This window comes from Dendrobates tinctorius, unplaced genomic scaffold (genome assembly GCF_039654945.1).
Source record: "Dendrobates tinctorius isolate UK_male_01 unplaced genomic scaffold, ASM3965494v1 ptg000059l, whole genome shotgun sequence".
Lineage (NCBI taxonomy): Eukaryota > Metazoa > Chordata > Amphibia > Anura > Dendrobatidae > Dendrobates > Dendrobates tinctorius.
Window position 1 is genome coordinate 11,911,415 of NW_027361727.1, and position 23,643 is coordinate 11,935,057.

Here is a 23,643-nt window from a genome sequence, read left to right on the forward strand (position 1 = left end):
ATCAGTCAAGCAGTTATCTACCATCATATAGAAAGGTGATAACTTGTTATAAGCAAAATACTCCTTGAACTTACCGCATCTAAGCAGTAGGGGTCAGATCTTTAGCAAAGATGTTTCTAAATGGAGGCTCTTTGATTCCGATCTACGGCAAATTTGTCTTAGTGGACTGCTACTAGATTCCTGTTTGGGATACTGATGTTCCACATTTGAGACAGAAAATTAGTTTTATTATAAGGATATAATTAAGGAACAGCGAATAGATTCTAAAAAAAATCAAACTTATTTAGATTTTCCCAAAATTTACGGATTCTAGCAAATCCAAATTTTTTTGAAATCCGATTCTTGCAAATCCAGCAAAGTGGAAGCCATTTTGTTGGATTCATGTGAATTTAATAGAGGTTATTTGATTTATTTTACTCATTTACATGTCGTCATTAATTCCACAGCACTTTACATAGATTTTTGGCACTGTCCCCATTCGGGCTCACAATCTAGATTTCCTATCAGTGTGTTTTTGGAATATGGGAGGAAACCGGAGAACCCAGAGGAACCCACGCAAACACAGGGAGAACATACAAACTCCTTGCAGATGTTGTCCTTGGTGGGATTTGAACCCAGGACCCCAGCGCTGAAAGGCTGCAGTGCCACTGAGCCACCATGCCGCCTATAAAAAGCAAAACAAAATCATACTCCTCTAGCACCTTCCCGTCAGCTTGCTAGGACCGTATTTCACTTTGGTACTGGTCTCCTCATCACATTTTGTTAAATCTAGGCCTTGACACACTTTTGATGTATGGCAACGCTTTGACATCATGACATCTGAACTTACATTCTGGTTTAACAGGGCTCAACGAGTGGGGGGCAAAGACACATGAATTAGCCATACATGTCATTCATCAACTGAAGATGATTGTTTATTGTTTTTTAACCCCTTTCCAGCCCATCCGTTTATTATGCTTAGCAGTCAGAAGAGCTCAGAACATAATGGAAAGGATGGAAAGCTGAAGTACAGAGTCTTCCTGGTTCATCTAAGTCTCACAGATTCCCATAGACTTTCTCACAGATCGCCATAGACTTTAATGGCCAAATCTGATCCACAAAACAGATGAGAATAGAAAATGTTCTGGATCTGTTTTTAATACAAATATGTGTAAGGATCAATGAAATTCTTTGGATCTAGGTGCTGTCAGAGAACAAAAATCGGACAGCTCTACCAGATGTCACAAGCATGGATGCATCCTCATGCTAATACTGCTGCATGCCTCCCAGGCTAAAATTTACCAGTCATCCCATTACCCATCTCAGATGTTTGCCTTTAACATTATCCGGATAATGAACTGCAGTAGAAATACTATTTCAGTTAAGTTTCTTGAACTTTTATTATTTTCTTGTCTGGTGGATAATGCTTGCTTGTTTTGCATGAAGTTGTGTTAAAAATAACACATCATAGTGGTGGTAAAGTCGTAGAGGAGGACGCCTTGACCTCATCTCTGGAGTCGATGTCTCGGCAGGCTGCATAGTCTCGGATGTTGATGAGGCCAGGGACCGCACAACAACTTAAGGCATCATGGCAGATATTCATACAATGGACATCAAACCACTCATTTGCTGTTTCATCATAGCATTCAACATTGAATGTGGTGGTAAATCCATCGTATCCTCCTATAGCAAAAAGATGGTCATCCATTACTTCCACGTCAAAATTGCTACGTGGTTTTTTCATGGATGGCACCACACCCCAAGTGTTGTCAACAGGGTTGTAAGTCTCTGCGCTTCTTAAGCAGCTTGTTCCATCAAAGCCTCCTACCTGAAAAATAAAATATAGATAATTTGATTTAACTATTTAGGCCTTTTCTTGTTATTGTGGGGTCCTATTCTACAATGCCACATTTTTTGTATTTAGAATAGGTTAAACACACGTGGTCAAAATTGTTGGTAGCCCTCGTTTAATGACAGAAAAACCCACAAAGGTGACAGAAATAATTTGAATCTGACAAAAATAATAATAAATAAAAAAAACCTATGAAAATGAACAAATAAAAGTCAGACATTGCTTTTCAACCATGCGTCCACAGAATTTAAACAAAAATAAAACTCATGAAATAGGCCTGGACAGAAATAATGGTACCCCTGAAAATAATGTGACAAAAGGGACATGTTAAATCAAAGCGTGTCCACTAATTAGCATCACAGGTGTCTACAATCTTGGAATCAATGAGTGGGCCTGTATAGAGGCTACAGATACTCACTGTGCTGCTTGGTGATATGGTGTGTGTCACACTCAACATAGACCAGAGGAAGCGAAGGAAAGAGTTGTCTCAGGAGATTAGAAAAACTATAGAGAAACATATTAAAGGTAAAAGTTATAAGACCATCTCCAAGCAGCTTGATGTTCCTGTGACTACAGCTGCACATATTATTCAGAAATTTTGGATCCATGGGACTGTAGCCAACCTCTCTGGACATGGCTGCAGGAGGAAAATTGATGACAAATCAAAGAGACGGATAATACAAATGCTAACAAAAGAGCTCAGAAAAACTTCTACACAGATTAAAGATGAACTTCAAGCTCAAGAAACATCAGTGTCAGATCACACCATCCGTCCTTGTATGGGCCAAAGTGGACTTCATGGGAGACGACCAAGGAGAACACCATTGTTGAAAAAAATCATAAAAAAGCCAGACTGGAATTTACCAAACTACATGTTGACAAGCCACAAAGCTTCTTGGAGAATGTCCTATGGACAGATACAAAAATGGAACTTTTTGGCAAGGCACATCAGCTCTAAAGTATGTTCACAGATGGAAAAATGAAGCATATCAAGAAAAGAACAATGTTTCTACCGTGAAACATGGAGGAGGCTCTGTTATGTTCTGGTGCTGCTTTGCTGCATCTGGCACAGGGTGTCAAAAATCTTGAGAGACCTGTTTATGTTGGGTCATAGGGACACGCTGCTTAAGCAGGGTTTGCGAGAATGCTTGCACACTAGCCCACATATGACCTTCTTAGAAGTGGGGGTGGAGACGCCCGTGCGAGAGCAGGAACAGGGGGTGGCGGCCCTAGCAGGGATAGTCCGGATCAATTAAGTACCTACCCTGCCCGCAGCAGAGCTGGAGTGGGCCCGTGAATTATGGCAGAAAATGCGATAAATTAATGCAGAAATATGGAACATAAAAGAAGCCCTCGCTGCTAACTTGGAATCCAATCCCATACCCTGGGGTAACTTACGGCAGGAGATATTAGAAATTAGAGGCGAGATACGAAGCGCAAGAAAAACTCCAGCAGCAACCTCAGAATCTAATCCTATATCCTGGGATGAAGAACGATTACAGAGAGGGTACTTCTGACAAGAAAATTCAAGAGGTGCCTCAAAGTACTCAGTGTGCCCACGCTAGTGTCCTGCCCATGCAATATAATGTGCAGAGCGATTTTTTTGGTAAAATGTAGTGCAAGAGAGGCAGAAATGGGTGCAAAAACTGTGAGCATCTGGTCCACCTCCAAAGAACATAAAGGGGCACAAAGAGCTCTCACCCATGGAATGGTGAGCTAAAGGAGAGTGGGGGTGTAGAAGAGAGAACCAGGCTGCAAGTGCTGCTGAAGCACTGGGTCCAGAACTGCCGAGGCTGCGAGTCCTGTTGCAGAGGGAAGAAATTGAGGGCGGACGACACCCATGACTTGCAGAGAGGGTGTGTGGTGAATCAGAGGAGTATAAGGAGGTTTGAGCAGGAAAAGAGGGGCTTCCCGCCAGGGGGCTGAGTGAGTGAGGACCTGCGCCGCTCCACGAGCAGTGATAGGCCTCGTGGCAGCGATAAGGGTCGGGGGCAGTAAGAACCCGGAAAGCATTGCTGAGCGTGCAGGACAGAGCACGCAGAGTTTGTTGTGAAAGGCTCCCGGCCACAGAGCACAGATCCAGGACGGGCGCAGTAGTGACTCACGAGTATCAGCGGCTGTGCAGGGAGACACGCGCTGAGCAGAGCACCTCGGTGCGGACATCCAGGTATTGGCTGGTGCACAGAGAGATGCACGCCAAGCAGAGCATTGGGGTGCGTACATCCAGGTGTCGGCGGGTACGCAAAGAAACACACGCCGAGTGGAGTCTTGCAGAGAGCTTCATTCTTCTGCTCCACAGTTAAATGGACTAGGGGCTCAGTGGGCAAAACCGGTGACCGCCTGCTGCCACCAGAAGAGACACCGTGTGCTGGGCGAGGACGCCTGAAGACGCTACACCGGTATCTCATCACCTGTTAGACCTCCAGAGAGTAATGGACAGAGGAGCTAAACCTGATATAAAGACTGTATTGTGGAATAGCAGTTATACTGTTTACCCTGCATCCCCTTTTTCCCTGTTATCTCCCTGCGAGGAGTTTATTACTGTTAATTAAGTAAATAATAGTTAACCCCTGCTCCGTGCCTCTGTGTCACTGCATCCAAGTACCTGTGTTACACATTTTTTAGTACGCCAGTATTTTTGCTCAATCTTTGATTTCTTTTGTGCCATCATGCAAATTTTAGTGCCAAAGACGTACAAATGGTTCAAGCCAGGAAGAAAGCTCATTGTTAACTTTGCACCAAATTCATTAATCTTATAGGCCCTTCTGATGAATTTGGCACCAAAAACGGCCAATACTAAAAGACAAAAACGAAAAGTGACTTAAAAAATGCTAATGATGAATCGAGGCCATTGTTTTCAACGGGAGAAATATGTTCTAGAATTATAAAATTCTGATTAATGAATAGGTTAGCTTGTACATTTTTGATATTTGCCTCATGTCCATTAATAGCAGGTTTTACATATAATTACATCCATACCACATATACTTTTTCTGCATAGGCGGCAACTCCCACTCCACTACGTCGGCTCCTCATTGGAGAAATTGTACTCCACTGCATGGTATCAGGGTTGTACATCTCAGCAGTGAACAAACACTCGTTCTCATTGAATCCTCCGCATATATAGATCTGTGAAAAAAATAATAGACATAAATACACATAAATTGTATACATACAATTTTTTATACATAAAGAAGAAGGAACTACCAAAATGTACTTGCACCTCAAAGGAATAGTAGAGTTAGAGAACAAGAATAAGGAAGTAACCATCAAGCGTGTTGCTTCTCGGTGTGTGAAAGGGAACGTGTCTGTTGATCCATGCTGCCCAAGCCATGGACTGTTGTATCAGAGCCAGGCTGCATAATTATAGGTCTGGTTTAAAATATTAACCACTCTAGGTGACCGACAGGTCTTTCCCAAGGTGCACATATGAGAGAGACCTATCAGTTAACTAGAACAGTGAAGAGAGCAGTGGTCGGACCAGTCTCGTCTCTGTGGGCTGGATCTTTGAATTCTGCTTTCTCTGAAATGCCGGAGCTTTTCAGAGTAAAATGTGCATCCCTAAGTGAGTGAGTGTGTGTGTGTGACAGTAATTGGGCAGTATTTGCATTAAAGGACTCAACAGGGGTTCAATACAGTTCCAGGAGACGTCCAAGTGTTATTTTCAAGCAATTAGATATTTTGCAATATTGAGATTCAATGCGAATTTAAAAAATCAAACCTTTTGGTAAAATTTAGAAAAAGCTGTCAAATTTGAATTTCACACAATCCGCTTATCTCTATTTAAGATGAATATCTCCTTACCTTATCATTCAGTGTGGTGGCTCTTGCATCACTTCTTTGCTCATTCATCGGTGCAATCAAAGTCCATTGGTTGGTTTCTGGCTCGTATCGTTCAGCAGTCTTTAGATGAAAGTGGCCATCAAAGCCTCCCATTGCATAGATGTTTTCATCCAGAATTGTGACACTGACATCACATCTCTTTGAATGCATCGGTGCTACTTGCTTCCATGTTTTCTTGACTGGGTCAAAACGGTTTACATTGTTAAGATGATCCACACTATCAAATCCACCAATAAGGTACACATAGCCTTTTAAGTATGCTGTTCCATGATAAGCTCTTGGACTTTCCTCTTCACATGTAAGACTGATCCATTTGTCAGCACGAGCATCATATGATTCCATGGCATTGGTTGGTCCATCTACACTCCAACCACCAATGGCAAGCAAGATTGCATAAGGAAGACGGGGTATGCTCATAAGGTTTGAGGGGCCATTAGCATTGAGGTTCTGCATGGCTTTGAAAGCATTAGTTAGAATAGGTTGGCACATTTCATTGCCTCTTATATAGATGTTGGATTTAACATTGTTGTCATAATATTCGGTGGGCATGAAGGCAAAGCGAACCTGGAAAGAAATGTAATGGTTAATGTTGTTTAAAAAAGCTGTTAATAAATCGGTAGCACAAGAAACTTTGTAACATTTTGTCAAACAAATATGGCTTTTTCTCCACCTATTAGCCTTGTGTCATACCCTCTGCCTCCTGAACTTATAACTCGCGCAGAAAAAATCTGTCTCAATCGAAAGATTGTCAGTTCATCAAGGGATCAGAATACAGCGGTCTATTAAGTCTATTGAGGGGAGAGAGGGAGAAAGGGTGTGAAACAGAATGACAGAAAGAGGGGCTGCTTCTTTGTAGTAAGTGTTTTATACCCCTCCCCCTTGTAATGGATTCACAGCTACACTGCTCTCTACTGCTATATAATGTCCTCCATGATGCTGCAGCTTGTGTCTACATTCTACAAAGTGATAGGGAACATGAATCCCTATTGTCTCTCCTGTCACCATGTATAGGAGACATCATAGCAGCTAGTGTAATCCCACAAGTTCATAGACAACTGGAATTTACAGATGGGAAAACTTGTGAAAATGCAGGCTTAAAATCATATAATAGCCAGAAATAATGTTTTTTTCTGATATACACACACACATGAAAGCTTGTTTTGAAGTCAGCTGAGAAGACAGGTGTGCTTTAAAAAAAAGAGAACCAATTATATCTCGAAAAACAATAAAAAGTATGATAAAGGCAACGAGAACAATGTGGGATCAAACATCTCCTGTACTATGCAGAAATGTGTGCAATATATTTCTATCATTCTATCTAAGCCCGAATGTGAACACAAAGCATCGATGTAGGTGGCATAGTGCTTAGTAAAAAAACAAACATTTAACAGCACGTTTTTCTTCTTCTGAGCCAATGATCAGACCGAGGTCTAAGGGGTAAGGTTTCTCCTTGTGGAGAGTGACATGCCAGCGCTGGCTTGTCAAGGTAAGGAGGCTTATTCGCAGTGCAATGCTCCTCTGGGAAAATAATATGCAATGATCAGACCTTCACTGATATCAGCTACATGTTTCAGTCAGCTTTTGTTCAGAATACTTTTAACTCTAGGTGAGGACTTCATGATCAAAATTCAGCCTTACCTCTGGAAGAAGAACTGAGATATACTCTTGCCGGCTTGCTGGGTTATGATTGATCCACTTTATGATAGCTTCAAATGCAGCTTCCTCCCGTTTAACATTAAGTTCATCTTTCTCTAAAAGACCTTTCAGTTCGGTAGGTGACAGTTCAAGGAACTCATCTGAGGTCTTCATTATATTTTCGAAGTTATGCAAGATGTAAGCATATGCCTTCTGGTGGAGCTTGGGGCAATAGTAATGCTCGGTAAACTTGTAGATACCAATACTATTTTTTGGGCACAGTTGGTTTATCATAAAATCAGAGCAAAGTTGAAGAAGACCCAGAATGTTGAAGTAATCTGCCGCAATGAAGAGATTTTCCACATTGTTGGCATTGATTGGGACCATCCATGTGTAGGCATACTCTAGAACCAATTTAATTATCTCGGGAGAGAAGCCAGAAATGTCATGTACCTTCTCCTCACTGTTCTTCCAGCTATTTGTGAACAATGCTCTGCAATTAGAAATAAGGTAGAGATAAAAGCATTATCTAGGTGAGAATTGCATTTACCTACAAGAAATTATTAAATGGAACGATATAGATTAAAAGTTAAAACCTTGATTTTAGGTGAATTGAATTTGCCTCAAATTTTAGCAAACAATTGCCCAAATCCAAATATCCAGAATTCTCTTTGGGTCAATCCAGCAAAATGTTGTCTGTCCAGCCACCATTTCTTATATTATAAATAACCATGAAGAGGTTAAAAAAATACACACCCGACCCTTACATATCCTGACGCACATAATTCTCATTCCATTTGCATAGCTTAAGTTTCACACAAATCAAATTCCCTGAAGAAATTCAAGCAAAGCTGCAAATTTTACATTTTTGCCAAATTCGCCCATCTCTAGTTAAAGGGTTCTTCTAGAATTTCTGGCCTTTCCTTATGATGTCACTGTTTGGGGTTTTTTAGGTCACACTAGAGTCTGAAAACATTCTAGATCAATTTGACCCTCTTAATGTACATGAAAGGGCCTGTGAGTTCTGTTATTTAGTGAGGGTCTCATATTGATTAAATATTTAATTCTGGAAAATCCCTTGACTATCCATACAATTCGAGTTTACAGCCAATTTTGAGCATTTTCATACATTTAAATTTCCCTTTGAGCATCATAAACACTGACCTAAAGTACGGACTGCAGCCACACAGGATGTTCTTATGAGCATTGAACTCTACACCACCAACTTTGATAACAATGTCACACAACTTGCCCTCCATTCTAAGCTCATTAAATATGGGGTAAGCCATTTTGTCTTCCTGGTAGCTGGTGTAAAAGCTTTCCTCAGAATCCATGGAGAATATATGGTGGCCTTTCCCGTCACTGCACATTCTAATCTCCAAGCTGTTTAGCTAAAGGAATCAGAATCTGATGGTCTTTTATGACATCACAGTCCGCATTGTGACGAAATTCTGAATGGAATGGTCATTGAGGAACATCAGAGTCCTATTCCTGTCACTTTTCTTTGCAATGCAAATATAGAAATAAACTATTTTCTGGTATCTTTTTTGTTTCATTTTTTTACTGTTCAGTGTTCATATTTAATATAAAATAATGTTTAGCGTGCATTTTTCAAGCTATTACAATCAATTGGATACCTAATTTTGTATAGTTTTTTTAAGGCACTATATATGTACTAATATTAAACACACAATTGCCAAAATCAACCAAAATTAGCTCAAGAACTAACCGTAAAATTCCACCATATGGTAACATCATAGAAGTACTAAAACACATAAGCATATAAACGAGTAAATATTGAAAAATCTCATTTTATTCATAATCAATAAATACAATGCTACACAGAGATAACATACAGAGTACAGAAACAAAAAGAAATATATCAGATTGGCTCCACCAAATAGATATAAAATTACTGCATGGTAAGTAGTATCCTGGCACTCATGTCAATCCAACAAGTAGATTACTGAATGCCTTGCCTCAGAGTGCAAACTGCCTTGTACTCACAATAGCTCAGCGCGACACACATGAGAGCTGTAAAATACGGCATTACCCTTCCCTAACCAAATGAAATACTATTGATTCATGGAAAGAACCCTCTCACGGAAGTATGTATAATAACAAATAGCAGACATGGCAGGGGTAAAAGTTCAACCACTGTAATTAATAACCAAATAGGATGCAGAGTGTCACAGGAACATTACCTGGATCCTAGTAGTATAAAGATAAAGTAGGTGGGGAGCCCGGTCATAAACCCCGACGCGCACGTTTCGCCCTGCTTCCTCCGGGGGCGTGCCCAGAAGGTGGGTGTGCGTCCTTTAAATATGGGACCGAGCCAATAGGAATACCGCTCTGATAAATTGTAATTACTCAGCCTGTTTCAAGAGTTGACGCATGCGCCGACGGAGCACAGCTCCTGTGAATGGCAACATCCAAGTGCGGTCACGGTGGACCTCCCCAACCCACCGCGTCATATGACACTGTCAGGGCATGCATGAGCCAGCGTGTAAGACCACTGCATGAATGTCACGGGCGCGCACTAGTCCGCGCATGCGCACTAAGAGAACACAGGTCTAGCAGTGATAAAAATGCAAGTATGCGCTCAAGGTAACTCATAAATGTGGCTTCTGTTAAGTTTATATGGTAACTATATATAAAGCGCTCAACAATACTACAAATATACAATATATTTTGATGACTATCACATGGCAAGGAACAAATGTTCACTAAGCGTATATCACCAATCAGAATTAAAATAAACACATCATAGCCAAATATTTAGTGCAAACTTTTAAAGTGCTAAGTACTTCAGTTAAACAAAACAACCTACCTAGTATGAATATTAGTATTGTAAGCCCCACATGAAGGTATGAATTATCAATCAATAAATATAAAGTGCAAAATTTTGGAATACCTCCATGTGAATAAACCCGCCATATAATCCTATGAGACACCAAAAAATAATCTTTACAAATAACTAGACCTATCAATATTCAAAAAGGCTGTCACTCCTCAAATAAAATTTCTGTGAGCCTGAATTTAATATTACACTATGATGACCCAAGACACCAACCGATGTAATGAGGTCAACCCATCTCCTAGATCTAACATGAATCAAATTCTACAACATCTAAAATATAAAGCTCAATGTGTGTATGTATGTGTGTGTGTATGTGTGTGTGCATGTGTGTATGTATGTATGTGTGTATGTGTGTGTGTATGTATGTATGTGTGTATGTGTGTGTGTATGTATGTATGTGTGTGTCTATGTGTGTGTGTATGTATGTGTGTATGTGTGTGTGTATGTATGTATGTGTGTATGTATGTATGTGTGTGTGTGTATGTGTGTGTATGTGTGTGTGTATGTCCGGGATTGGCATCCGCACCGTCGCCGCTACAGCCACAAAATTTGGCACAGTCACACGTCTGGACCCCGAGAGCGTCATAGGCTATGTTGTGAGGCGACATTTTACCCCCGTGCGTTCCAATTCACCAAACAATTTTGCCCCTATCTACATAATAGGGAAAAAGTGTGTGTGTGTCAAGCCCCGCCCCTCATTATGATGTCATAATGGTTGCCATGGCGACGCTGATTCATCATAGGTTGCAAGCCCCGCCGCTCATTATGATGTCATAATGGTTGACTATGGGATGGCGGATATGTATGATGGGTATATGGGCATGGGACTATGAGATAAAGGATGTGTGATGGGTATATGGGCACTCGACTATGGGATGGCGAATATGTATGATGGGTATATGGGCATGGAACTATGGGATAGAGGATGTGTGATGGGTATATGGGAATGGGACTATGGGATGGAGGATGTGTGATGGGTATATGGGCACTCGACTATGGGATGGAGGTTATGTATGATGGGTATTTGGGAACGGGACTATGGGATGGAGTTTTTGTGATGGGTATATGGGCACGGGACTATGGGATGGAGGATATGTATGATGGGTATATGGGCACTCGACTATGGGATGGAGGATATGTATGATGGGTATATGGGCACGGGACTATGGGATGGAGGATATGTATGATGGGTATATGGGCACTCGACTATGGGATGGAGGATATGTATGATGGGTATATGGGCACGGGACTATGGGATGGATGATATGTATGATGGGTATATGGGCACGGGACTATGGGATGGAGGATATGTATGATGGGTATATGGGCATGGAACTATGGGATAGAGGATTTGTGATGGGTATATGGGCACTCGACTATGGGATGGAAGATATGTATGATGGGTATATGGGCATGGAACTATGGGATAGAGGATTTGTGATGGGTATATGGGCACTCGACTATGGGATGGTGGATATGTATGATGGGTATATGGGCATGGAACTATGGGATAGAGGATTTGTGATGGGTATATGGGCACTCGACTATGGGATGGCGGATATGTATGATGGGTATATGGGCACGGGACTATGGGATGGAGGATAATTATAATTTGTTATAACTAACCACAGTTAGTTACTATGCTCGGGCAGCGCCGGGCTCTTCAGCTAGTAATAATATATAATAAAATCCAGATCACAAAGATTTTCTTTCATGATGACCAAAGGGACGACCGGGAATAATTTTTTCACAGCCAGTGTCATTCTTATATCCTCTCCCAGATTCTTCCTACAGATGAACAAACTCATAGATTTTTCTCCAATGAAGTATATCAATCCGGAGTGACCAGCTCACATGACCCATATCAAAAGGACATGAAAGAAATGAAAAAAGACAAATAAGACAAAAACCAAAACAAACAATAAAATGTAGTGGAAAACCACCAACCTAAAATAGACATGAAAAATTGTTAAAAACAAATATAATACAAAATGCATGTCACTAAAAGTATATTAACCCCTTCATGACTCAGCCTATTTTGACCTTAATGACCTGGCCATTTTTTGCAATTCTGACCAGTGTCCCTTTATGAGGTAATAACTCAGGAACGCTTTAACGCATCCTAGCGATTCCGAGATTGTTTTTTCATGACATATTGGGCTTCATGTTAGTGGTAAATTTAGGTCGATAATTTTTGCGTTTATTTGTGGAAGAAACGGAAATTTGGTGAAAATTTTGAAAATTTTGCAATTTTCACATTTTGAATTTTTATTCTGTTAAACCAGAGAGTTATCTGACACAAAATAGTTAATAAATAACATTTCCCACATGTCTACTTTACATCAGCACAATTTTGGAAACAAAATTTTTTTGTTAGGAAGTTATAAGGGTTAAAAGTTGACCAGCGATTTCTCATTTTTACAACAAAATTTACAAAACCATTTTTTTTAGGGACCACCTCACATTTGATTCACTTTGAGGGGTCTATATGGCAGAAAATACCCAAAAGTGAAACCAGTATAAAAACTGCACCCCTCAAGCTACTCAAAACTACATTCAAGAAGATTATTAACCCTTCAGGTGTTTCACAGGAACTAAAGCAACATGGAAAAAAAAAATGGACATTTTAATTTTTACAACAAAAATTTTCTTTTAGCATCAATTTTTTCATTTTCACATGGGCAACAGGATAATATGGATCCTAAAATTTGTTGGGCAATTTCTCCTGAGTACACCGATACCTCATATGTGGTCATAAACCATTGTTTGGGTACATGGCAGGGCTCAGAAGGGAAGGAGCGCCATTTGACTTTTTGAATGGAAAACATGCTGGAATATTTAGCGGTTGCCATGTCGCGTTTGGAGAGCCCCTGTGTGCCTAAACATTGGAGCTCCCCCACAAGTGACCCCATTTTGGAAACTAGACCCCCCAAGGAACTTATCTACATGCATAGTGATCACTTTGAACCCCCAGGTGCTTCACAAATTGATCGGTAAAAAAAAGTACTTTTTTTTCACAAAAATTTTCTTTTAGCTTCAGTTTTTTAATTTTCACATGGGCAGCAGGATAAAATGGATCCTAAAATTTGTTTGGCTATTTCTCCTGAGTACACCGATACCTCAATGTGGTCACAATTCACACATAGCAAGATTAGTCTACACTAGCGCATGGCCGAGCCGCCATGCGGGCTTTTTATAGCCACGCGCTTCCGGGACCTTTCAGTCCTCTGGGAAGGACCAATCAGATCCGAGGCAGGATCTGAGCACGTGACCCCCGATCTCCACTGGGAGATCATCTTGCGGGCATGCCCAGTAGCACGGCGAGAGGACTTAGCCTCTGGAGCAGTTCCCTGCAAAGCAGGTTGCGCTACCATTGCTGGGCAAGAGGTGGCAGCAACATCCAGACCCAGAGGGCGGGTCTGAGCCGTGTGCCTGGATAGCCGGGATTGCTGTGCAGGTCTCTGAGCGGTCGAAGGGGAATGGGAGACTGCTGGATGTATGGCTCTGGATTCCTGTTGTGCAGGCTCAGAAATCTGATGCCTAACACCGGCAATATATGTTTGGGTGTTGTGAGTTCATTCTCCCCTCCGTCACTGAGGCCTGGTGAACTCCCTATTCTAGTGAAGGAAGATAGTGAGCCTGATTATCAGGCACCTTGGACTAATGAAGACGATTGGCTGAGTGGAGTCACTGACTGGATTTAAGGCAGCCTACGCCCTTTCTGCACTGTGGGTGATTTCTCTGTGGACTCTTGGACTCCAGTCTATTCCTGCTCTCCTAAAGCTAAGTTTTCTCTTTTGCATTTAAGATTTGTTTTTGTTTTTCTTGCATTTTGGATTCTGCCACTCCCTGCTGGAGTGTGCAGTGTTCCATTAGCTCTGTCTTCTGAAAGTACCTGAGTGCTGATTTAGTTTTTGAAGCTTAGTTGCTTCAGGGCCATTTTTATATCAGCTTGTTTGCTTTTGTCTCTGATAGGGTTTTGGCAGATTGCAGACAGCAGCCTTCCTATCCGTTCCTATCTAGGTAGTTTTTGGGCCCAGTCTTTGCTCAGCCTGTCTTTCTGTCTGTGTAAGTGTTTTCATCTTGCTTCACGGCTACTGCTAGTTGTGTTGATAGGTTCAGGGGTCTGCAATCTGATAGTTGCCAACTTCTCTGGTTTTCTGGACTTAGCTAGCATTCCTGTTTTTGCCTCCTACGGTGACTCAATCATAACAGAATCACCCGCATAACCGCAGATCCTGGGGTACTCAATAGCAGGAAAGAATTGTGTTTAAAAAAAAAAATAAAAAATAAAAAAATAAAAATAAAAGAGGAGTTTGTATATTCTTTCCTCTATATCTCTGAGGCCGTAGGGGGAATTTTTTTTTCTCTCAATGGAGATAAAGCAAGTGTCTGATCGTGTGGAGCAGCTCGCTGCTGAAGTGCGAGGAATTTCCGCCTATCTTGCTCGTTCTCATGCTGTTGAACCAAAGATCCCCACACCTGATGTATTTTTTGGGGATCGATCTAAATTTTTGAGTTTCAAAAATAATTGTAAATTATTTTTTGCTTTGAAGCCTAACTCGTCAGGGAGCCCCGCGCAGCAGGTTAAAATTGTCATCTCTTTGCTGCGCGGCGATCCCCAGGATTGGGCGTTTTCTTTGAAACCAGATGACCCTATTCTGACAAATGTGAACGCATTTTTTCAAGCCTTGGGGTTGCTGTACGACGAACCTAATGCTATTGATCAGGCTGAAAAGACCCTGTTAGCATTGAATTAGGGTCGAGAATCTGCAGAGTTGCACTGTCAAAAGTTCCGAAAGTGGGCGGTCCTTACTACCTGGAATGATAGTGCCTTGGCTGCTCTCTTTCGGAAGGGTTTGTCAGAATCCGTAAAATATACTATGGTGGGATTTCCTGTTCCCTCTGGTCTGGACGATTCTATGTCTTTAGCCATTCAGGTTGATCGGCGTTTACGTGAACGCAGGATTACACGAGAGGTGTTGCCACCGGTTGAACAGACGTCTGAACCTATGCAATGTGATACAGTTTTGTCTAAGGCGCAACGTCAGGAATTCAGAAGGCGCAATAAGCTGTGTTTTTTCTGTGGAGATGCCTCACATATTGTTTCTGTTTGTCCTAAACGTGAGAAACGCTTTGCACACACGTTTTCTGTTGGTGGGGTTCAGCCTAAGTTTCTTTTGGCGATTACTCTGATCTGTTCCCTGTCCACATTTTCCGCCAAGGCTTTTGTGGATTCGGGAGCAGCGCTAAACCTAATGGACTTGGATTTTGCTAAACGTTGTGGATTTCCGTTGACACCTCTGCAGACGCCTATCCCTTTGAGGGGGATTGATGCTACCCCTCTGGCTAAAAATAAACCTCAGTTTTGGACCCAGTTGGTCATGCGGGTCGCCCCAGACCATCAAGAAAATTGCAGATTTTTGGTGTTGCATGGTCTGCATGATGCCGTTGTTCTGGGGTTTCCCTGGTTGCAGATTCATAATCCAGTTTTGGATTGGAAGTCTGTGTCTGTGGTGAGTTGGGGTTGCCGGTGTACCTTTAGTGAGGCTCCGGTTTTTTCCACCTCTCCTCAGTCGCATGAGGTTCCTGACTATTTGGCGGACTTCTATGATGTATTTAGTGAGAATGAGTCTGCGTCCTTGCCTCCTCATAGGAGTTATGACTGTGCAATTGAACTAAGCCCGGGGTGTAAATTTCCTAAGGGTCGGCTCTTCAATTTATCTGTACCCGAGCACGAGGCTATGCGGTCCTATATTAAGGAGGCATTGGAGAAGGGTCATATTAGACCACCCTCTTCACCCTTAGGTGCCGTTTTTTTTTTTGTGGCCAAGAAGGATGGTTCTTTAAGGCCTTGTATTGATTATCGTGCCCTCAATAAAATTACTATTAAATATCAGTATCCGTTACCCCTGATTTCGGATCTATTCTCTAGAGTCAGAGGTGCTTGCTGGTTTACCAAGCTTGACCTCAGGGGGGCGTATAATCTTATCCGCATTAAGCAGGGGGATGAATGGAAGACGGCGTTTAATACTCCGGAGGGACATTTTGAGTACCTGGTGATGCCTTTTGGGCTCACTAATGCCCCTTCTGTCTTCCAGTGCTTCATGAACGATATTTTCCGAGACTTTGTCGATAAATTTTTGATTATCTATCTGGACGATATTTTGATCTTCTCCAAGGATTGGGATGCTCATGTGGAACATATTCGGACTGTGTTCCGGATCTTGAGAGAGAATTCTCTGTATGTCAAAGGATCAAAATGCCTTTTTGGAGTACAGAGGATTTATTTTTTGGGATTTATTTTGTCTCCGTCAACTATTGAAATGGACCCGGCCAAGGTACAGGCCATTTATGATTGGGTTCAGCCCACTTCTTTGAAGGCCCTCCAGAAGTTTTTGGGTTTTGCTAATTTTTATCGGAAATTTATAGCAAAATTTTCTAGTATTGCCAAACCATTGACTGACCTGACCAGGAAGGCTGCGGATGTGTTGAATTGGTCTCCGGAGGCGGTTGCTTCCTTTCAGGAGCTGAAGCGTAGATTTACCTCTGCCCCGGTTCTGCGGCAACCTGATGTCTCACTTCCGTTTCAGGTAGAGGTGGATGCTTCTGAGATTGGTGCAGGAGCAGTGTTGTCCCAAAAGGATCCGGTAACATCTAAAATGAATCCCTGTGCTTTCTTTTCCTGAAAGTTCTCTCCATCTGAATGTAACTATGATGTGGGGAATCGGGAACTGTTGGCCATGAAATGGGCATTTGAGGAGTGGAGACATTGGTTGGAGGGAGCCAAACACCAAGTTGTGGTCCTCACTGACCACAAAAATTTGATTTACCTAGAGTCGGCTAAACGCTTGAACCCTAGACAGGCTAGGTGGGCCTTGTTTTTTACACGTTTTGATTTTGTGGTCTCTTTCCTTCCTGGAACTAAGAATGTCAAGGCAGACGCCCTCTCTAGGAGTTTCTTTGCTGATTCTCCTGTGGTGACCAAGCCTGCTACCAACTTAGGCAAAGGGGTAGTTCTTTCTGCCATCTCGCCCGATTTGAGACTTGCTCTGCAAGAGTTCCAGGAGGACAAACCTGAGCGTTGCTCCAGTGGAAAGTTGTATGTTCCTGACCAGTGGAAGAAGAGAGTGATGTCTGAAGTTCATTGCTCTGCATTGGCTGGTCATCCGGGTATTTTTGGTACTAGAGATCTGGTGAGTCGCTCTTTTTGGTGGCCCACCTTGTCTCATGATGTCAGGAATTTTGTGCAGTCCTGTGGGACTTGCTCCCGGTCTAAATCTTGTTCTCGCTCTAGTGGGTTGTTGATGCCTTTGCCGGTCCCCAGGAGGCCATGGACCCATATTTCAATGGATTTCATTTCTGATATGCCGGTCTCTCAAAGAATGACTGTTATTTGGGTGATTTGTGATAGGTTCTCTAAGATGGTTCATCTTGTACCACTCCCTAAATTGCCATCTTCCTCTGAGTTGGTGCCCCTGTTTTTGCAACAGGTGGTTCGCTTGCACGGGATTCCTGAGAACATTGTATCTGACAGAGGAGTTCAATTTGTGTCTAAATTTTGGAGGACGTTCTGTTCCAAGTTGGGAATTCAGTTGTCCTTCTCCTCTGCTTTTCACCCTCAGACCAATGGGCAGACAGAGAGAACAAACCAGACCTTGGAGTCGTATTTGAGATGTTTTATTTCCGCTGATCAGGATGATTGGGTTTCATTTTTCCCCTTGGCCGAATTTGCTTTAAATAATAGAGCTAGTTCTGCCACTTTGATGTCACCTTTTTTTTGTAACTTTGGGTTTCATCCTCGATTTTCTTCAGGGCAGGTGGAGCCCTCTGCCTGCCCAGGTGTTGACACTGTGGTGGAGAGAATGCACCAGATCTGGGACCAAGTGGTGGATAAGTTATCTCTCTCCCAGGAAAAGGCCCAGCGGTTTTCCAATTGTCATAGGACCATTGGTCCCCAGTTTAAGATTGGTGATATGGTGTGGTTATCATAAAAAAAATATTGCTATGTAGCTGGCTTCTCCTAAGTTTAAGCCTAGATTTATTGGACCTTACAAGATTTTGGAGATTATTAATCCGGTCTCTTTTCGTTTGGCTCTTCCTGTCACATTTAAGATCCATAATGTGTTCCATAAGTCCTTGTTGAAGAGGTTTGTTGAGCCAGTTGTGCCTGAGGTGGCACCTCCGGACCCTGTATTGGTTGAAGGTAACTTGGAATATGAGGTAGAGAAAATTCTGGATTCCCGTCTGGCTAGACGGAGACTCCAGTATTTGGTTAAGTGGAAGGGTTATGGTCAGGAGGATAATTCCTGGGTCTCTGCCTCTGATATTCATGCCAAAAGATTGGTGCGTGCCTTTCATCGGGCTCACCCTGATCGCCCTGGTAGCGTTGTTGAGGGTTCGGTGACCCCTCCTCAAGGGGGGGTACTGTTGTGAGTTCATTCTCCCCTCCGTCACTGAGGCCTGGTGAACTCCCTATTCTAGTGAAGGAAGGTAGTGAGCCTGATTATCAGGCACCTGGGACTAATGAAGACGATTGGCTGAGTGGAGTCACTGACTGGATTTAAGGCAGCCTACGCCCTTTCTGCCCTGCGGGTGATTTCTCTGTGGACTCTTGGACTCCAGTCTATTCCTGCTCTCCTAAAGCTAAGTTTTCTGTTTTGCCTTTTTGCATTTAAGATTTGTTTTTGTTTTTCTTGCTTTTTGGATTCTGCCACTCCCTGCTGGAGTGTGCAGTGTTCCGTTAGCTCTGTCTTCTGAAAGTACCTGAGTGCTGATTTAGTTTTTGAAGCTTAGTTGCTTCAGGGCCATTTTTATATCAGCTTGTTTGCTTTTGTCTCTGATAGGGTTTTGGCAGATTGCAGACAGCAGCCTTCCTATCCGTTCCTATCTAGGTAGTTTTTGGGCCCCGTCTTTGCTCAGCCTGTCTTTCTGTCTGTGTAAGTGTTTTCATCTTGCTTCACCGTCATTATATGTGGGGGGCTGCCTATTGCTTTGGGGTCTGCTCTGGGGCAGTTAGATTTTCCCCTTTCCTTCTTTAGGCTTATGTATCTCTCCGGCTGTGATCGAGGGGTCTAGGTCATCGTAGGAACCCCCCACGGCTACTGCTAGTTGTGTTGATAGGTTCAGGGGTCTGCAATCTGATAGTTGCCAACTTCTCTGGTTTTCTGGACTTAGCTAGCATTCCTGTTTTTGCCTCCTACGGTGACTCAATCATAACATTTGGGGCTATCTATTCCTTTAGGGTTCTTCTCTGGGGTAGTTTAGTTTTCCCCTTTCTTGCTTTAGGTTTAGTTAATTCTGTGGCTGTGCCGAGGCATCTAGGGCATCGTGGGTACGTCCCACAGCTAATTCTAGTTGTGTTCCTAGTTTTAGGGGTCTGCAATCCGCTTAGATGCCAACCTTTCTGGTTATCTGGTTGCCTAGCTTATTCCCCGGCTATCCTCCTTGGTGACCTAATCATAACAATGGATGGATCATTATGTATAAGCGATCGCTCGCGCTCACGGCAATAGGTGCTAGGAGCAGTCACAGACCGCTCCCCGCAGTTTATGCCCTGAAATACTGCGATCAAACAAGATTGCAGCATTCCGGAAGCCGGCACAGGACTGACAGCCCCTCTGCCTTTGGATCAGAGACCCCGCGGCATGACGCAGGGTCCAGATCATTGCCATGGTGAGCCAATGTCGTCATCATGGCATCAGGCTCACCAGAGCTAGGAAACTTGTTGATCATGCACAGTGCATGATCAGCAAGTGTCCCTGTCAGTGCAGCAATCAGCCTGCAAAAAATGATTGTCCAATAGTGAGACTAAGCAAAAAACTCAGGAAAAAGTAAAAAAAATTTTTTTACCGCCTGTGCAGCCGTTCATTGCAGGGCCCCAAGGGTACAGGGGGCCCCTCCAGCCTCCAGCACCGCATGGCTAATTATTCAATGCAAATTAGCCATGTGGAGCGCGAGCACTGCAGAGCCAGCAAGGAGAGGAGAGCAGCCCTGAGGGCTAAGGTGAGATCATCAGCCAGCAAGTGCGGACACTGTTACTGGAGAGTGGAGTGGACAGTGTGGATCCTCTTGGTCTGGGACTTTGGCCTGCCTTGCCTGCTCCAGGCAAGAGTACCAGAGCTGAGCCGATCTGAAGGACTGGGACCGAGGAGGCAGGCATGAATTTGGGGGGCTCCTGGGGTGGGGGAGAACTGAAGCATGGCAGGCATGATTTTAGGGGGCTCCGTCTTGGGGGAGAACTGAAGCATGATGGCCTGGCTGCGCATGAATGGGGGGGCCCTTGGCCTGGGGAAAAGCATGGCCTTGGCTGCTCACAAATGGCGGGGCCCCTGGGGAGAAGCATGGCTGCTCATGAATGGGGGGGCCCAATAGTGTGGTATTATCACCCCCATCATTCCTGCTTTGCACAATAGTGCCGTATAATCATCACAGCCATCATTGCTGCTTTGCACAATAGTGCGGTATAAGCACACACCCATCATTGCTGCTTTGCACAATAGTGTGGTATAATCACCCCATCATTGCTGGTTTGCACAATAGTGCCGTATAATCATCACCCTGGTCGTTGCTGGTTTGTACAATAGTGTGGTGTAATCATGACCACCATCATTGCTGCATGACACAATAGTGCAGTAAAATCATCACACCCATCATTGCTGCTTTGCACAATAGCGCGTTATAATCATGACCCCCATCATTGCTGCATGGCACAATAGTGCAGTATTATCATCACCCCCATCATTGCTGCTTTACACAATAGTGCAGTATAATCACAGCCATCATTGCTGCTTTGCACAATAGTGTGGTATAATCATGATCCCCATCATTACTGCATGGCACTATAGTGCGGTCTAATCATCACCCCCATCATTGCTGCTTTGCACAATAGTGCGTTATAATCATCACCCTCATCATTGCTGCTTTGCACAATAGTGCGGTATAATCATCACAGCCATCATTGCTGCTTTGCACAATTGTGCGGTCTAATCATCACCCCCAGCATTGCCGCCTGGCATTATAGTGCTGTATTATCATTACCCCAAGCATTGCCGCCTGGTACTATAGTTCCGTATTATCATAACCCCTAGCATTGCCACCTGGCACTACAGTGCCATATTATCATCACCCCAAGCATTGCCGCCTGGCACTATAGTGCCGTATTATCATCACCCCAAGCATTGCCGCCTAGCACTATAGTGCCGTATTATCATTACCCCCAGCATTGGTGCCTGGCACTATAGTGCCGTATTATCATCACCCCCAGCATTGCCGCCTGGCACTACAGTGCCGTATTATCATCACCCCAAGCATTGACGCCTGGCACTATAGTGCCGTATTATCATTACCCCCAGCATTGGTGCCTGGCACTATAGTGCCGTATGATCATCACCCCTAGCATTGCCACCTGGCACTACAGTGCTGTATTATCATCAACCCAAGCATTGGTGCCTGGCACTACAATGCCGTATTATCATTACCCCCAGCATTGCCGCCTAGCACTATAGTGCCGTATAATCATCACCCCCAGCATTGCCACCTGGCACTATAGTTCCGTATTATCATAACCCCTAGCATTGCCACCTGGCACTATAGTGCCGTATTATCATCACCCCCAGCATTGCCGCCTGGCACTACAGTGCCGTATTATCATTACCCCCAGCATTGGTGCCTGGTACTATAGTGCCGTATTATCACCCCAAGCATTGCCGCCTGGCACTAAAGTGCCGTATTATCATTACCCCCAGCATTGGTGCCTGGCACTATAGTGCCGTATTATCATCACCCCCAGCATTGCCGCCTGGCACTACAGTGCCGTATTATCATTACCCCCAGCATTGCCGCCTAGCACTATAGTGCCGTATAATCATCACCCCCAGCATTGCCACCTGGCACTACAGTGCCGTATTATCATCACCCCAAGCATTGCTGCCTGGCACTATAGTACCATGCAATCATCACCCCCAGCATTGCCATAGCCGCAAAGAACCAACATAGGCAGACCCACACACCAGCATTCAGCTTTAGGAGCTTTCAGAGGGGAGGATGCGATGCCACGTCAATAATGGAGGAACTGACGATTCCAACGCTGACGATGCAATGTAGGAATGAGGCGGAGGGATTTCCGGGAGGCGGAGAGCCGCAGATAACCACTGCGCATGCCCGAGAATCCCAGACCCGCAGTGTGAATAAATCATAAACGACTGCGGGGCGGGATCTCAGGCCCACGTGATATGAAGGCCGGGATGTTATCTGACAGGACGGGCACGTCAGGAAGCGCTGACTGTGTATGCCCACTAAACTACAGTACAGCGCAGGCGCTAGCATTTCAAAAGAAAACGGAGGAGGAGGCGCCAAATACGAAATCAGTGATGAATGCGAGGTGTCTGTCAGAGGGGAAAGACCTGCCCCCCTGTCAAAATTCAGGTATTTTTGAACAATTATATAAACGATTATTTCAGCGGTGTAATGGAAGCTAAGTAACAGAGACACCTTGACAGAATGCAGCATTAGTGCTGCACAAGGTGGCTCTTTTACTTAAAAACGCTTGCGTGGGGGTCACAGGTTCCCTTTAAAGCTATGCTGAACTTTATATATTAACTGGAGGCTGTGCTAGGCTGTATTATATATTACCTGGAGTCTGTGCTGGACGCTGTATATATTACCTGAAGGCTGTTGCTGTACTGTATATATTAACTGGAGTCTGTGCTGGGCTGTATATATTAACTGGAGTCTGTGCTGGGCTGTATATATTAACTGGAGGCTGTCCTGGGCCGTATATATTACCTGGAGGCTGTGCTGGGCTGTATATATTACCTGGAGGCTGTGGTGGGCTGTATATATTACCTGAAGGCTGTGCTGGACTGTATATATACCTGAAGGCTGTCCTGGGCCGTATATATTACCTGGAGGCTGTGCTGGGCTGTATATATTACCTGGAGGCTGTGTTGGGCTGTATATATTACCTGGAGGCTGTGCTGGGCTGTATATATTACCTGGAGGCTGTGGTGGGCTGTATATATTACCTGAAGGCTGTGCTGGGCTGTATATATTAACAACTAGAGGCAATGCTTGGCTAGTGGGCTATATATGTTATTTGGAGGCTGTGCTGGCCTGGACATTGTGCATGTCATGTGTGTTTTTAATCCAGTTTTTTTTCATGCTTATGCATGATTTGAGAGACCCCACCCCTCTCTTGTGTGACATGCACATAAGGAGTTGTCTTGCACCACGTGCCCATACCAGAAAGCGCCTGTCTTAATCCTGCTCATTTAGACACTGTTCATATGTTCAGGTTTTAAATACATTAGATAGGGACTGCTTCAATTCGGGTTACCTTGACGTTGGTGAAGCAGCTTGGTATACATTTTTTTGCAAAAACACGTATCGACTAAATACCCTGTGTTTGTTATTACCTTTTATCAGCACTTGCAGATTACTGTTATATGTCTAATTGCAAGGTATTTTTGCACAT

At 43.5% G+C, this 23,643-nt stretch overlaps 1 protein-coding gene across 1 annotated transcript; it reads right to left on the reverse strand.

Moving 5' to 3' along the window:
* Positions 1 to 1,444: 1,444 nt before the first annotated feature.
* Positions 1,445 to 8,643, reverse strand: LOC141092446 (kelch-like protein 10). The gene is made up of 5 exons (XM_073578609.1): positions 8,474 to 8,643; positions 7,313 to 7,802; positions 5,636 to 6,238; positions 4,811 to 4,960; positions 1,445 to 1,807 (listed from the first exon to the last, which is right to left on the reverse strand). The coding sequence occupies exons 1-5, from the start codon at positions 8,641 to 8,643 to the stop codon at positions 1,445 to 1,447; spliced, it is 1,776 nt and encodes a 591-aa protein (XP_073434710.1).
* Between the last annotated feature and the right edge of the window lie 15,000 nt (positions 8,644 to 23,643).